We start from the raw sequence: 14821 nt of genomic DNA, 5'->3' as shown, positions 1-14821 counted from the left end.
ATCTGATTGTCATATTCCTCAGAGGATCTAGAGAGGGGTGAAACATTCCTATATCTGGCTCTGAGGAGGGTCTTTAGACACCTAGGTGTTGAAAGCTCAGAAAGAAGTTACACAAAAAGCTTCCGATTTCAGCATAGCGACGAGCAGTCGCATTCCCGATGGCTCTTGCGGGGGATGGGCTTTTGGGGTCACCAGGAGCAGGTAGACCCAGTAGGACCCCAGTCAGGGGGTTCTCAAGGCAGGGGGAGCAAGAGGAGGGTCGAGCTGGGACTGTCGGCTCCATTTTGAGCCTCCTGGTATCCCCGAAGCCCGGGTTGTTGCGGACGCCTTAATGGCGAAGGAGCTGTGAATGCCGGAGAGGAGGAGAAAGGGCAGCAAGGTTTTTACAACTGAGAAGAGACTTCCAACAAAAGGCAATAGACACAGCTAAGTGATTTACTATGTGCTAAAGAATAAGCAGCGGCTTGGAATTTATGCTCAGGCGATGAAAGGGGGGATGAACTGAGTGCGGCGACGGAGAAGAGGAGAAGTTTGGAACTGACAACGGCAACAGCTGAAATGGATTAAAGGTTTAGTGTTTGGTATGCTTGGTTAGCAGGCAGATTGCGGCTGTTGATGGACCTATAGCTGATTATTCTTATAAATACAAACTTTCTATTGAATTAATTTTGACTGCATGATTTTTAGGGCTGTAAAATAATTGTATGTGACTGCTGCTTTTGTGCTACATGGACGGTGTTCTGGAAGGGACAGAATAGCGGAAATCAAAACACTAAATGAAACTGGCTGGTGAGATTTATTCCAGAGCGAGTGGAAGGAAAGTAGAAAAGGAACAGGAAGAGGAAGAGAGAAGATTTAGTGCAGGGGTGGCCAACAGTAGCTCTCCAGATGTTTTTTGCCTGGTGTTTTTTGGCTGATGGCTGGGGCTGATGGGAGTTGTAGGCAAAAAACATCCGGAGAGATTCCGTTGGCCACCTCTGTCTTAATGAAAACATTTTGGACTTTAAATGAAAGCATGAGATGATAACACGTTAAGGCGGCAATATCTGGAAGCAGGAGAGAGAGAAAAGAGTAAATGTGGTTGGTTTTGTGTGAGTGGAAAGCTAAGTGACTAGGTGCGGTTGGCTGTGTAATAAATATATCTGTGAAGTGGAAAACTTATAGACGGGGATACAGTGAATTGGTGGAACTAGATTTATGATAGTTAAACTATAAACTAGAAGGAACAAGGCGGGAAGAAGGAAGAAAGAACAAGGTTGGAAGATTCAAAGTGGCTGACAGCAAGACGTGTTTATTTGAACTTTAAATTTCTGGAGAGATACTAGACTGTATAGAAGAGAGTGTGGGATGACTGATAAAGAGTGGAAGTTGGAGTGCTTGGGTTAACAGGGGTGAGTGATTGGTGTAGGATGCAATGATAAAGCATGAGTGAAGAGAGGAGCGTATGAGAGGCATGGTGTATAGGTGTGAATGTTTAATTATTAGAAAATAGAAGTAATTATTACTGAGAGATATTGTGAACGGTTTTGGGTGTTTAACCATTGCAAAATAGAAGTAATTAATGGTTAAGTTTGATTATAACTCATTGTAATTAAAGATGTAATCAGTACTTGATTAACTGTAATAAATTACTTTTAAAAAGAAATAGATAATTTAAGTTGGTATAGCGTGATCCTATCAACTAATGAATTGAGTAGTTTAATTTGATTCTGAGCAGGGAAAGGGGGAGATATAACATTTTTGTTAAATAAGCCTTGAGTCGGAAGCAGGCCAATCTAATGGATCAGATCGGAGGGTCTTCTTCAGACACCCAGGTGCTGAAGGCTCAGAAAGTAGTTACACAAAGGAGGGCTTTTTTAGTGGTTTCCCCCCTCCCCCCAGTGAAACTTGCTACTTCATGTTATCTGCATATCTTAAGTTCTTCTGACATCTACAAAACTGGCAGAAACATTTCCTTTTCCAAATCCTGTGATGAAGTGGACGAGTTGAGGATAAGGGATCCCTGCAGCATCGCTACTACGGGCATGAACATCGTGTGACCAACCGGTAGCTTTAGTTCAGAAACTTCTTAAATCTGACAAGTAGCTCTTGAGAGGCATTACACAACCCTATCATCTCCCCCATCCAGCCTGATGTGCGTGTTTTTTGGGTATTATTACCTTGAAGTCCAAAGAGTTCTGGTGATAGGATTTATTTGGGTTGGAAAGAAAACCTTGTGTCTCCTACCCAACAACTCAGTAAGTTCTAAGAGGTCAGACGTGCACACACACACAGTATTATCCAGCATTGTGGAAATGGAATAGTATCTGTGCAAGCGCCAGTCGTTTCCGACTCGGGTGACGTTGCTTCAGAATGTTTTCACAGCAGACTTTTTACGGGGTGGTTTGCCATGGCCTTCCCCAGTCTTTTACACTTTCCTCCCAGCAAGCTGGGGACTCATTTTACCGACCTCGGAAGGAAGGAAGGCTGAGTCAACCTTGGGCTGGCTACCTGAATCCACCTTCCACCGGAATTGAACTCAGGTCGTGAGCAGAGAGTTCTGACCACAGTACTGCAGTACTGCTGAACATGTTCCTTAATCCTTATTCTCTTCCCACCCCCAGATTTTCCCAGGAAGGATATGCAAGTTTTCACAGCAGACTTTTTACGGGGTGGTTTGCCATGGCCTTCCCCAGTCTTTTACACTTTCCCCCCAGCATGCTGGGGACTCATTTTACCGACCTCGGAAGGATGGAAGGCTGAGTCAACCTTGGGCCGGCTACCTGGATCCACCCTCTGCCGGAATTGAACTCAGGTCGTGAGCAGAGAGTTCTCACCACAGTACTGCAGTACTGCTGAACTTGTTCCTTAATCCTTATTCTCTTCCCACCCCCAGATTTTCCCAGGAAGGAGAAGCAAGTTTCTCTCCTCCTGCTCCTTCCCCCTCCCTCTAAAACCATGAGCCAGAAATGCCCGGGAGGAAGCTCTGGGCCGAGAGTTCTCCCCACCTCTGACTCCTCAGAGGTCCCCTTGAATTCCTCCTTGGAGATTATGACCATGCAGCAGGGTGAGAGATTCCATCGCACTCCTTTAATTTGGAAAGGTCACTGCATTAGGGTTGCATACAGACCTGAAAGTGTGGGGAGGGGGTACCTGTCTTTTCCCCAGAGGCTTTGTGGGTGGAAATGGGCATCTGAAGAGATAAATAACAGCCCATCGTGCCTCTGTTAAAGGGAGAGAATGCTTTTTCCCCCTTCAGGCAGTGAGCACAAAACTCAGTTTAGGAAGGGGCACAGCTCAGATTAAAGAGATGATGATTTGCACCAGGCAAATCAGACTTTGTGTTTTCTGTGTTCAGCAGGTTTTTAAAAGAACCGCAAAAATACCCTCCAGTCCTTAAAGCTCTCTGGTAAGGTCGGTTAGCCTGAAAATGTGACCTGCTAAAGGGCACTCAAAGTCCTTCCAAGCCTCCTGTGGATTTAATGAAGACCAACTAATTAAAAACCTGCTGAACACAGAAAACACAAAGTCTGATTTGCCTGGTGCAAATCATCATCTCTTTAATCTGAGCTGTGCCCCTTCCTAAACTGAGTTTTGTTTTCTAGAGTTGCTCACTGCCTGAAGGGGGAAAAAGCATTCTAACTAACAGAGGCACCATGGGCTGTTATTTATCTCTTCAGATGCCCATTTCCACCCACAAAGCCTCTGGGGAAAAGACAGGATCCCCACCCTTTCAGGCCTCTTAGCAACCCTAATGCAGAGACCTTTCCAAATTAAAGTAGTGAGATAAAATCTCTCACCCTGCTGCATGGTCATAATCTCCAAAGAGTGGTCAAGCAGCAGTGCTGCAGTACTGTGATCTGAACTCTCTGCTCACGACCCCAAAAAGATATTACAGCATTGGAAAAAGTGCAGAGTAGGGCAACTAGAATGATTCAAGGGTTGGAACACTTTCCCTATGAAGAAAGGTTAAAACGCTTGGGGCTCTTGGCAGTCAATGAAATTGATGAACAGTCAGGTTAGAACGCATAAAAGGAAGTCCTTCTTCACCCAAAGGGGGATTAACATGTGGAATTCACTGCCACAGGAGGTGGTGGCGGCTACAAGCATAGCCATCTTCCTGAGGGGACTGGATGAACATATGCAGCAGAGGTCCATCAGCGGCTATTAGCCACAAGGCATAGATGGAACTCTCTGTCTGCGGCAAGTGATGCTCTGTATTCTTGGTGTTTCGGAGGGGCAACAGTGGGAGGACTTCTAGTGTCCTGGTCCCACTGATGGACCTCCTGATGGCGCCTGGTTTGTTGGCCACTGTCTGACACAGAGTGTTGGAGCGGATGGGCCACTGGGCTGATCCAACAGGGCTTCTCTCATGTTCTTCTGGGGCAGGGATGCTCTGTATTCTTGGTGCTGGGGCGGGAGGCAACAGGGCTTCTCTTAGGTCCTTCCCCTGACCCGGCCGAGGGCTGCAGCAGCAGCATCCAGCCACTGTCCATCTGCCCCTCCCTGCCCTGCAGCCTCCCCAGATCTGGTGCAGAAGAGCCCCCCAAGCCCTGAGCAGCAGCCGGAGCTCCTCTTTCCTCCCTCTGCAGCGCCGAGAGGGTTAAAGCCAGCGAGTGGGCGGCTGGAGCGGCCGCGGGAGGACCGGGAAGGCGGGGAGGGGGCGGAGAAGGCTCTGCAGCCCGCGGAAGAGGAGCGGGAAGCCGCGGAGGTGGGTGGTGCTCCCGGGGGAGAGCGGGAGACCCCCCTGGAGGTTGGCAACCCCAGCAGGCAGCAGCAGCCGGAGGGTGTCGGGCAGGGGGCCTCGGGGGGAGTCCCAGGCTGGCAGCTGCAGGGAGGGGTTGCCAGCTCCCGGGCGGGGGGGAAGTCCCTGGGCATTGGGGGAGGGGTGCATGGCGGGGAGGGCCAGCGGGGGAGGGGAACCTGGGGGGAGGACTGGAGGTTGGCAACCCCGTTTGCAGCGGGGGCGGGGAGTCTGGAAGGAAGCGCCTCCCTGGCCACACCTTGGCTCTGTCTGCAGCTAGAGACAAAGGGGCAGCTGGAGCTGGAGACAAATGGGGATCAGTTTGGGGCACCACATTTGAAGAAGGGTCTAGACCAGCTGGAAGGGCCCAGGGGAGGGCGACGAAGATGGTGAGGGGTCTGGAGACCCAGTCCTAGGAGGAAAGGTGGAAGGAGCTGGGGATGTATAGCCTGCAGAGGAGGCGGCTGAGAGGTGATAGGATCACCATCTTCAAGCACTTGAAGGGCTGTCCTATAGAGGATGGGGTGGAATTGTTTTCTGTGGCCCCAGAAGGCAGGACCAGAACCAACGGGTTGAAATTAAAAGAATTTCCGGTTCAACATTAGGAAGAACTTTCTGACCATTAAAGTGGTTGCTCAGTGGAACAGGCTTCCTCCTTGGGAGGTGGTGGGCTCTCCTTCCTTGGAGGTTTTTAAACAGAGCCTAGATGGCCATCTGACAGCAATGAAGATCCTGTGAATTTAGGGGGAGGTGTTTGTGAGTTTCCTGCACTGTGCAGGGGGTTGGACTAGATGTTCCTTGAGGTCCCTTCCAACTCTTCTATGAATCTAACAGGCTTCCTCCTTGGGAGGTGGTGGCCTCTCCTTCCTTAGAGGTTTTTAAATAGAGACTAGATGGCCACCTGACAGCAATGAAGAGCCTGTGAATTTAGGGGGAAGTGTTTGTGAGTTTCCTGCATTCTCCAGGAGGTTGGACTAGATGACCCTGGAGGTCCCTTCCAACTTTTCCTTCTTTAATGCAGCAAGGAGGCCCAAATGAGATCTAATAGGATGACTCAGTTTTATGGTTTATGATAAATGTTTTATGGTTTTATATGTTTTATGGAATTGACTGTTTTATGATACTGTAAGCCGCCCTGAGTCCGCTTGCGGAGAGGGCGGGATATAAATGTAAAGTAATAAATAAATAATAAATAAATCAGTCATGCTGATTGGCTGGCCGGAATGCCTACCACTTTGGCTTCCCCTGCAGTGGAGAATGCAGTGCTGTATCTCTACTCCCTTTGACTTTCCCTGTGACTGTCTGTGAATTTGCTTTCCTCCAGAGAGAAGCCGCTCTTCATACCCAAGGGACTAAAGGCATCATCACCCAGTCAGAGGTGCAGGGGAAAGAGATGGAAGAGCAGAACCCAGAAGGACCTGGAACTGGTAAGGCAGCAACTGAAAGCCTCCATCTCAACCAAACCGGGAGTGATGTTGAATTCTGGGACTGCCTGGTGCCATTTATCCATGATCAGCTCACTGCCATCTCAGATGTACATCGCCAATGCTTCCGGCAATTCCGCTACCGGGAGGCCGATGGGCCCCGAGAGGTCTGCAGCCAGCTCCATGGACTTTGCAGCCAGTGGATGAGGCCGGAGAGGCGCACCAAAAAGCAGATTGTGGACCTGGTGATCCTGGAGCAGTTGTTGGCCATTCTGCCCCAGGCAATGCAGAGCTGGGTCAGGGAATGTGGGCCGGAGACCAGTTCCCAGGCGGTGGCCCTGGCGGAAGGTTTCCTCCTGAGTCAGGCAGAGGAGAAGAGGCAGGCAGAACAGGTGAGGGGACTCCATCCAGGTATGTCCAATTCAAGCAATCATATCTGGCCTTCTCCCAAAGGTTCCCTGCCAGACATCTGTCCAAGTGCTAATCATCCAAATGGGAGATTAAACAGGCTCTTTCACAGACTCTTCTACTAGAGAATTTGTGATCCTTCCAGATAACTGACCAGATCTGCTGATGGGAGGGTGCAGAGTCTGGGAGTGGGGCAAGATCTCTTCCTTGGTCTCTCTTCCATTCCATCTCTTACCCCTCTCCCTCGTTGCTGTTTCAGATGTGGGCACCATCCGTGAAGACAGAAGCTGCAATTCCTGAGGCAGAAGGAGCTTCTTTGGAGCAAGGGCAGAGGGCGCAGGCCATGGAGCAGGCCCAAGATGCCCTCTGCTGTGGTAAAGACCTGTCGTGGCTGGGTGCAACCGTGGCACACTGTGGATTTGATGGGGAGAAACTAGTTGGGGGTGAGGAAGAGAATTAAAATCCTTCTTCACACAACACAGAGTTAATTTGTGGCACTCCATGTCCACTCACTGTGATGTCTCTAAAAGGAGATCATGCAAATTCATGGTGAATCCTCCTATTCATTTAAATATTCATATCTCACCTTCCTTCCAGAAGAGAAACTCAAGGTGGCTTTATTTATTTTGTTCGTTTTTTAGCCCGCCCTTTCCGTAGGACAGGCTCGGAGTGAGTTACATTGTAAAAACAGCCAAAAATTAAAGTCAGTTAAAATATATATAAAATATCCAAAATTTCAGAAAACAATAGAGATTAGAATGGCAGATTCTGCCTCACAAACATGGCCTCTTGTCCAGGTCCAGCAAGGGTGGTCCTTGAAAGGACAGCTGCTGTGAGAGCCCTCTCCAGCCCCACTCACCTCACAGGGTGTCTATTGTCGGGGAGGAAGGGAAAGGAGATTGTGAGCCGCTCTCAGACTCTTCGGAGTGGAGGGCGCGATATAAATCCAATATCTTCTTCTTCATCATCTTCTTCTAGAATGGCAGATTCTGCCTCACAAACATGTCCAGGTCCAGCAGGGCTGGACTGAAAGGGGAAAGGGCAATAAGAAGTGATGGGTGATATTCATTGTCTCAGCTGAAAGCCTGGTGAAAGAGCTCTGTTTTACAGGCCCTCCGGAATTGAATTAAATCCTGCAGGGCCCAGATCTTCCAGGAGGAGCTCATTCCACCAGGCAGGGGCCAAGGCTGAAAAGGTCCTGTCCGTTGTTGAGGCCAGACAGACTTCTCTGGGGCCAAGTATCACTAAGAGGAGTTGGGCCACTGATCCTAAAGACCTATGGGGCTCATACAAGGAGAGGCGGTCTCGAAGGTATGCTGGCCCCTTTAAAGAGAAAAGGCAGACAAACCTGGGGAGAGCCATTCCACTCAGTAAAGCAAGGGAGCCTCCATTTTCTGGGGCAGCAGCGCTCTGAAAACCAGATTCCGGGGTCCAGTAATAATGGGGGAATGTGGTTTCCGAGCCTGAACTTAAAAAGGGCATCTGACAGCCTGCTGTGGGAAACAGGAAGCTAAACGAGGGAAGGGGATGGTCTGTTCCCCCCAGCAGTTGTTTTTTAGGGGGGGGCCCTTGGGGCAGGTGTGATGTCATGTTTATGTTGCATCTGGTTGAAAGCCTGGTTGTAATATGAGCGTGCCAAAAGACACTCTGAAATCTCATTCCTGTTACTCTTAAGTTTCCAGATGCACTCAAGTTGCATCTGGGCTGAATTTATTTGATTTGATTTATATACCGCCCTCCCCGCCAAAGCAGGCTCAAGGCGGCTGGCAGCAACAAACAATCCATTTAAAAACAGCATGACATTAATAAGACCATTTAAATTATTAAAACAATCTGGTGCTCATATACGTTGTAGTTGTTTCGCTTCCGATGGCTTCAGTATTCTTACATTTGCTCCCGCAATACGATAACTCCAGATCAGTTAAAGGCTAGCCAGAATATTGTGGTTTTACAGGGCTTGCAGAACTGGGCGATGTCCCGCAAGGCCCTCGCGTCCTCCAGTAGCTGGTTCCACCAGTAGGGGGCTGCTACCGAGAAGGCCCTCTCTCTGGTAGATTGTGAGTGTGTTGGTAACATGTCATGCTATGTCATTTCAACATCCCCCACCCCCTTCACTCCTCCCAGGCCAGCCCCACATCTCACAAAGGTTTGAAATATTTTGGCAGCATTTTGAATCCCCATAGGTCATAGAATAATAGAGTTAGAAGAGACCTCTAGGGTCATCTAGTCGAACCCCCTGCACAGTGCAGGAAACTCACAAACAACTCCCCCTCAATTCACACGATCTTCATTGCTGTCAGATGACCATCTAGTCTCTGTTTAAAAACCTCCAAGGAAGGAGAGCCCACCACCTCCCAAGGAGGAAGCCTATTCCACTGAGGAATCGCTTTAACTCGCTCTAGGTCCCTAGTGCATAATGTAATAAAAAGTGTTAAAGAATTTGCTCAGGAAAGGTTTCAGACTCCTGGGGAGGGGGGGAAGTGTGCAGGAGGGAAGAAACAAGCAAACACTCTTCCTTCTTCCTTTATCTCAGTAACAAGCAGTGAAGAGATGCTGTTGAATGTTCCTCTTTTCAGAGATGTGAAAACGACTGCTGCAGCTCCAGTCCAGGTAGGGCAGATGAGCAGGGAGGGGGGACAGTCTTGGTCCCTCTTGCTTTCTGGGGGTGGGGGGGTGGGCTTTTGCTCCTGCAGTCACTGCAAGGTGTGTGAGTGAGAGTTCCTCGGAACCCGTTCCTTCCGTCTGTCCCTGTACCTTCCCAGACGACTCCCTTCCAGGGTGCCACCTCTGCCTGCCGTGACGTCTGAGGAGGGAATCTGCTTTTTCTTCCAGGGTCCCTTTTCCTTTGAGGAGGTGTCCGTCTCTTTCATGGAGGCTGAGTGGGCCCTGCTGGATCCAGGACAAAGAGGTCTGTACAGGGAAGTCATGCTGGAGAACTATGGGAGCGTGGCCTTTCTGGGTAAGGATCTTTCATAGGGGCCAAAGATACAAATTGCTGCAATTGTTATGAGGCTTGAATCAAAAGATTCAATAGCAATACACCGTTTTGAGGCCTCTCCCGCTACTGTGTATCACTGCCAGAGCCTCTGCTTGGGACACAGAAGGTCCCAGGTTCAACCCCCAGCAGCATCTCCAGTTAAAAGGATCAGGTTGGAGGTGATGTGAAAAACCTCTACCTGAGACTGTGGAGAGCTGCTGCCAGACTGAGCAGACAAGACTGACTTCAGTGGACCAAGGGTCTAATTCAGTAGCAGGCAGCTTCATGTGTTTGAGTGTGTGTGTACTCACCCAGGGGCAACTGAGGCCAGTGCTGTGGCCATCCCTCAACCGGAGAAGGTGCCCTGGCTTCAGCCAAAGGGGATGAGAACCCTCAGAAATCCTTATTTCTCTGTGTCTAAACTTTACAACACACCTGCCTGTGATCTGGAAACGGTCATATGCAGAACCGAAGCCTGGGTCTCCCTGAGTCCTCACTCTTTGTACCCAAGCAGCACCCAGTTGAGTGGGCACAGGAGGAGAGTGCGCACAAGTAATGCAGACCCTCTTTTAAGATATATAAAAGTTCATTAAAGATTTTTAAACATCGTTAAACAGCACAGTTTCTGCAGCTCGGCAACAAAAAAAGAAAAAAAAATTAGTTGTGCTGGCTTGCAGACTTCGAGTATCAGGTGCCAGAATGGAGCAAGATTAGTCCAAGGTCAGGGCTCCAGAAGCCAAGCAAGGCAGAATTGGTGGCTTAGCATCTTTCGTACACATTGTATCCATGCCTGACAGCCTCTCTTGGCTGGCTTTATAGCCCACGGCTAAGGATCATGCTTGCAGTGAAGTGCCTGGGAGCAATCCTGCAACTACCTGTCTTTGTTATCAGCAAGCAGCTGGCGTCAGGCCAGGAGACCGTGCACTTTGACGTCTTGTCTGTAGCTCTGTTCTCAGCCTCTGTCTGCAGCGCTCTAATTTTGTGGGTGATATCGGAAGGCTGGGGACAGCCAACTGAGGTTACCTGCTGAGGGTTTCGGTGGCTCTGCTGTAGCTGTTGGCTGTGAATCCTGACAAGCCTGCAGCTCATATTCCTTATGGTCAGCCAGCTGGCTACTGGGGGCTCCTGTTGTACTGAGGAGTCCTCACTATTGCTGAGGCCTGGCTGACCCACAACACCGACTGAACTATCTAATACATGAAATACTTTGTATTAGATGACAACTCTTGTTGTAGCATGAATATACCAGCTGTAGCCTAAGTTACTCTACATAAAACTATTCTTCATGATGAAGCAGGATAATATCAAAGTGTACTAGCATGGCTTCCCTCTGGGCGATACCCGTAGTATACATTGTACCTTTACCTCAGGAGGTCCTAACAACCCAATCAAGGGCCCTAACAATCCAATTAAGGGCAGACATTGTCAGCACCATCCTAATGCTACCTCCCTCCTGGTTACACTACTGGTTACAGGTTCTCATGATTAACCAATTGCCACATTCTGTAGTCCGGCCCTGAAAAAGATAATGCTGCAGAGAGCCACAAATCGCAAACACCTGAAAGTTGGACCAGGTGACTTAATAATCACATTAACCCTTGGGAGGGGGTGCTTTGCCTCAGAGATCCGTATCCCTTATAGCCAGTTTGGTGTAGTGGTTCAGTGAGTGTAGTTTTATTTCGGAGAACCAGGTTTGATTCCCCATTTTTCCATGTTAAACTGTTGGAGTGACCTTGAGTCAGTCCTAACTCTGTCAGAGATGTTCTCTCAAGAGCAGTTTCTGCCAGAGCTCTCTCAGCCCCACCACCTCACAGGGCATCTTTTGTGAGGAGGGGAAGGAAAAGGAGATTGTAAGCTGCTCTGAGACTCCTTTGGGTAGTGATTGGCAGGCTTTAAATGCAATCTCCTCCTCCTCCTCTTCTTCACTTTGATCTTGACCACGACTTCATCCTTCCAGAAGAATTTTTATTCTTGACTTTCTTTCCTTTCCCATATAAGAATGATCAGTCTCTTTCTCTCTCTCTTTCTGCAAAAGAAATGAGAAGTATAAGAAAGACAGTGGTGGAAACAGACCATGGCTTTGCATCCAAAGAAAGGCTGGAGAGTTCAACAAGAGGATCCGAAGAGCATATTTGCTTCCCAAATAAGCTGGCTGAGAGTGAGTATCCTTTATGGTTATGTCAAGGGAAGAGGCAAGGAATAGCCACAGGGGATTTCTGGTTTCCTTCTGAGCAACAACCCTAAAGCCCTCTGAGTAAGGAGGAAGAGGGGGAGGGTGGCCTTCTGGGGACTGAAATCTGGAGGTGCAGAAACTCATTCTGGCCAAGAGCTCTGCTGTGGCTCTTGAGGGAGTGTGAGGTGTCCTTCAATACTAGATATTCTGGGGAAAGTTGGTTAAGATCAGGCAAGCTGGATGAGGCCCAGGGGCTGTCAATCCTTTCTTTATGTAGTCACATAGATGCCTTTGGACCTTACAAACCTCCCAGGTACTAAAAGGGCCTCTCTATTTATTCCAGCAGAGGATGATCAGAGAAATGAGGAGGACGAGGAACTTCATCAGCAAATGCCAGTCAGAGTTAAAAATGGCTTGAAAGGAAACGTCAGTTTTCGAGGCCTACCTGAGAGAAAGTACGGTGGCCATATGGCTGAGAATCAAGATGGAAGAAAGCGTAACGTAACTAAGCACATGATAATGAAGGCAAGCAAATCCCTTCAGTGTGGAAAGTACTTCAGAAGTGTATTGCAGCTCCTTGTGGACCAAGGAACCCACACAGGGGAGAAACCATTCAAATGCACAGAGTCTGGAAAGAGATTCAGGAGGTTTGGAAATCTTCAGGAACATAAGAGAACTCATACAGGGGTGAAACCATTTTCCTGCAAAGAGTGTGGAAAGAGATTCAGTCGGAGAAGCAATCTTCAAGTCCATCAAAGAACCTACACAGGGGAGAAACCTTTTGAATGTTCAGAGTGTGGGAAGAGATTCAGTCGGAATAGCAGTCTTCAAGAGCATCAAAGAACCCACACAGGGGAGAAACCTTTTGAATGCTCAGAGTGTGGGAAGAGATTCAGTCAGAGTCACAGGCTTCAATGGCACCAAACAATCCACACAGGGGAGAAACCTTTTGAATGCACAGAGTGTGGAAAGAGATTCAGTCAAAGGCTCAGTCTTCAACGGCACCAAAGAATCCACACAGGTGAGAAACCATTTGAATGCACAGAGTGTGGAAAGAGATTCAGTCAGAGTTATAGTCTTCAGGTCCATCAAAGAACCCACACAGGGGAGAAACCTTTTGAATGTTCAGAGTGTGGGAAGAGATTCAGTCGGAGTAGCAGTCTTCAAGAGCATCAAAGAACCCACACAGGGGAGAAACCTTTTGAATGCTCAGAGTGTGGGAAGAGATTCAGTCGGAGTAGCAGTCTTCAAGAGCATCAAAGAACCCACACAGCGGAGAAACCATTCCCTTGTACAGAGTGTGGAAAGAGATTCAGTCGGAGTAGCACTCTTCAAGAGCATCAAAGAACTCACACAGAGCAGAAACCATTTGAATGCTCAGAGTGTGGAAAGAGATTCAGTTGGAGCAGTGGTCTTCAAAAGCATCAAAGAACTCACACAGCGCAGAAATCATTCCCTTGCACAGAGTGTGGGAAGAGATTCAGTCGGAGTATCAGTCTTCAGCTGCACCAAAGAACCCACTCAGGGGAGAAACCTTTTGAATGTTCAGAGTGTGGGAAGAGATTCAGTACGAGTTGGTCTCTTCAACGGCACCACAAAACCCACATAGGGGAGAAACCTTTTGAATGTTCAGAGTGTGTAGAGAGATTCAGTACGAGTGGGCATCTTCAACGGCACCAAAGAACCCATACAGGGGAGAAAACTTTTGAATGCTCAGAGTGTGGGAAGAGATTCAGTCAGAGTCACAGGCTTCAATGGCACCAAACAATCCACACAGGGGAGAAACCTTTTGAATGCACAGAGTGTGAAAAGAGATTCAGTCAGAGAAGCAGTCTTCAAGTCCATCAAAGAACCCACACAGGGGAGAAACCTTTTGAATGCTCAGAGTGTGGGAAGAGATTCAGTTGGAGTGATAGTCTTCAAAAGCATCAAAGAACCCACACTGGGGAAAAACCTTTTGAATGCTCAGAATGTGGGAAGAGATTCAGTTGGAGAAATAGACTTCAACAGCATCTAAGAACCCATACGGGGAGAAACCCTTTTAATTCTCAGAGTGTGGAAAGAGATTCATTTGGAGTGGCCATCGTTCACCAGACCTAAGAACCCACAGGGAAGAAACATTTTGAGTGCTCAGAGTGACTGATTAACGATAGGAGACTGATTAACAATAGAAGTCCTCAATGGCAATACAGAGGAAAAATGCTCCGAATGTGCAGTTTAACTCAGCTTGGAAATCTTTTAGAGAATCTAAGAACCACCAGAAAGAGAAACGATTAAAATGCTTACCCCAAAAAAGGTCTTTCTTCATATTTTACACCTAAAAGACAACTACTCTTCATATAAAACATTAGAATCATAGAGTTGGAAGGGACCTCCAGGGTCATCTAGTCCAACCTCCTGCACAATGCAGGAAGTTCGGAAATACTGCCCCCTTAATTCACAGGATCCTCATTGCTGTCAGATGGCCATCCAGCCTCTCTTTAAAAACCTCCAAGGAATGAGAGCCCACCGCCTCCTGAGGAAGCCTGTTCCATTTAGGGAAGAAAAATCCAATGCATAGCTATAGGATGGGGGAGACTTGTCTTAGCAGTAGTATGTGCGAAAAGGATCTAGGGGTATTAGTGGATCATACACTGATTCATGTAAGGCCCTCTTCACACATACTACTGCTAAGACAAGTCTCCCCCGTCCTATAACCATGGGTTGCATTTTTCCTACCTAAATGGAACAGGCTTCCTCGGGAGGCGGTGGGCTCTCCTTCCTTGGAGGTTTTTAAACAGAGGCTAGATGGCCATCTGATAGCGATGAGGATCCTGTGAATTTAGGGGGAGGTGTTTGTGAGTTTCCTGCATTGTGCAGGAGTTTGGACTAGATGACCCTGGAGGTTCCTTCCAACTTTTCCTACTTAAATGCAGAACTTTACATTTATACCTGTTAAAATTCATTTTATTGGTTTTAGCCCAGTTTTCCAGCGTGTCAAGATCATCCTGGATCCTGTTTCTGGGTTCTACTGCAGGGGTGGCCAATGGTAGCTCTCCAGATGTTTTTTGCCTACAACTCCCATCAGCCCCAGCCATCAGCCATGCTGGCTGGGGCTGATGGGAGTTGTACGGGAA

At 48.2% G+C, this 14821-nt stretch overlaps 1 protein-coding gene across 1 annotated transcript; it reads left to right on the top strand.

Annotated features, from left to right (window-relative positions):
* Positions 1 to 3036: 3036 nt before the first annotated feature.
* Positions 3037 to 13978, top strand: LOC132570188 (zinc finger protein 420-like). The gene is made up of 8 exons (XM_060236622.1): positions 3037 to 3046; positions 4497 to 4690; positions 6048 to 6539; positions 6815 to 6929; positions 9089 to 9165; positions 9388 to 9514; positions 11568 to 11690; positions 12049 to 13978. The coding sequence occupies exons 1-8, from the start codon at positions 3037 to 3039 to the stop codon at positions 13803 to 13805; spliced, it is 2895 nt and encodes a 964-aa protein (XP_060092605.1). The 3' UTR covers positions 13806 to 13978.
* Positions 13979 to 14821: the final 843 nt, after the last annotated feature.

Source organism: Heteronotia binoei, chromosome 4 (assembly GCF_032191835.1).
Source record: "Heteronotia binoei isolate CCM8104 ecotype False Entrance Well chromosome 4, APGP_CSIRO_Hbin_v1, whole genome shotgun sequence".
NCBI classification, from domain to species: domain Eukaryota; kingdom Metazoa; phylum Chordata; class Lepidosauria; order Squamata; family Gekkonidae; genus Heteronotia; species Heteronotia binoei.
Note: the sequence above shows the minus strand (reverse complement) of the source record. Positions and strands in the feature narration are given on the sequence as shown.